This window comes from Arachis ipaensis, chromosome B01 (assembly GCF_000816755.2).
Source record: "Arachis ipaensis cultivar K30076 chromosome B01, Araip1.1, whole genome shotgun sequence".
In the NCBI taxonomy this organism is placed as follows: domain Eukaryota; kingdom Viridiplantae; phylum Streptophyta; class Magnoliopsida; order Fabales; family Fabaceae; genus Arachis; species Arachis ipaensis.
Window position 1 is genome coordinate 82,160,457 of NC_029785.2, and position 1,412 is coordinate 82,161,868.

Here is a 1,412-nt window from a genome sequence, read left to right on the forward strand (position 1 = left end):
AGTAGTTTACTCTAATTAATTTGATTACTGATTTTTGACGTATATGTAACAGTTGAAATTTATGATACCTGAAGATCATCACCTCATCACTTTGAAATTTGAACAAAACTTTAAAAGGTATAAAAAAAATACAATAAAAAAGTATTTTTTTAAAAAACAATAAAAATTAACTAACTAGCAACTTAAATTAGTATCTATAAATTTTTTAAAATATCCTAAATTTTATTTTATTTCAATTTTGTTTTAAAAGTTTTCGATTTGCATCAAATATACTCTTGACGACTAATTTTTCAAAAAATTTAGAACCAATTCAACAATAATTTTATAAAAACAATCATTAATACAAATAAATCAGAGATAGTTGTCATGCATTATTGTTTGATTAGTTCTAAAATTTTTAAAAATTTAATTGTCAAAAATATATTTGATACAAACTAAAAAGTTTTCAATAAAATAAAAAAAATTTAAATTATTTTTAAAACTTTTTTCAGTATTCGTGCATAAATTAAGTTTGGGTGTAGATCAAGCCTGCCATTGGTAGTGTTAAGGAAATGTACCACAAATGTAAAAACATCTCTGCCATCATGAGGAAAAGAAACAACACGCGTTGCATAATGATTATCATAAGACATTTTCGTCAACGATAATTGGGAAACAGGAAAAGTGAAAAGATGATTCCCCAAAAAATGATTTTAGGAATGTTCATTAGGAGATCATTAGTATGTAAAGTGAAAAGATGGAATCAAACCATCATTTTCCTAAATAATGATATACACAACAAAATCACTACAAAACTGGAGAGAAAAAGGAACGGTCAAGAAAAAGTGACCCCCTCTCTCTAAACAAAAACGAACAAACTTAACTAAATGGCTTGTTATGTAAGTAACAAAATTTTACAACGAAAACTAAGTAGTCTTTGGTTTAGTTCTGGTCACCCTGGAGTAGAAGAAAACACCAGCAAGAGCTATAGCAGTTCCTGCAGATTAAAAGAACAATTTACAATCTTAGTATACAGCAACTTTAACACAAATTTTCTTCACATAGAAGAAATTCTTACCAATTGCATTGACAAGTGAGACAGGTGTACGGAAGAACAAGACAGAGCTCACAATAACCACAACTCTCTTAGCACAATTTGCCACGGAGTGGGTAACAGGTGACACCCACTGCAATATCATGTAAGCAACCTGCACACAAACACACCCATTCACGAAAACAAAAAAGGTTATATAATTCAGTCCAAAAATACAGAATGACTTTAGATAAATTTAGAGACTAGACCTTATTTCTGTTTCTATGACTTGGTAACAAATTATGATACATGGATACCGGACACGCATATATTTTTTAGATAATGATATTTTGATATTTTATTGATATTAAAACATAAATTAATTTTTTAATTATTTGTA

At 28.0% G+C, this 1,412-nt stretch overlaps 1 protein-coding gene across 2 annotated transcripts in view; it reads right to left on the reverse strand.

Moving 5' to 3' along the window:
* The window catches only part of LOC107631774 (triose phosphate/phosphate translocator, non-green plastid, chloroplastic), a 3,568-nt gene continuing 2,741 nt past the window's right edge, over nt 586–1,412 (reverse strand). The window contains exons 8-9 of one of the 2 annotated variants that reach the window (XR_001618630.2): nt 1,058–1,200; nt 586–976 (exon numbers count right to left, since the gene is read on the reverse strand). Coding sequence is in view for 1 of the 2 variants with exons in the window: in XM_016335323.2 (XP_016190809.1) it covers nt 906–976; nt 1,058–1,187 (201 nt within the window). In the remaining variant the exon portion in view is untranslated. The remainder of the gene's footprint in view (nt 977–1,057; nt 1,201–1,412) is intronic. The other variant, XM_016335323.2, reaches the window with a different exon arrangement.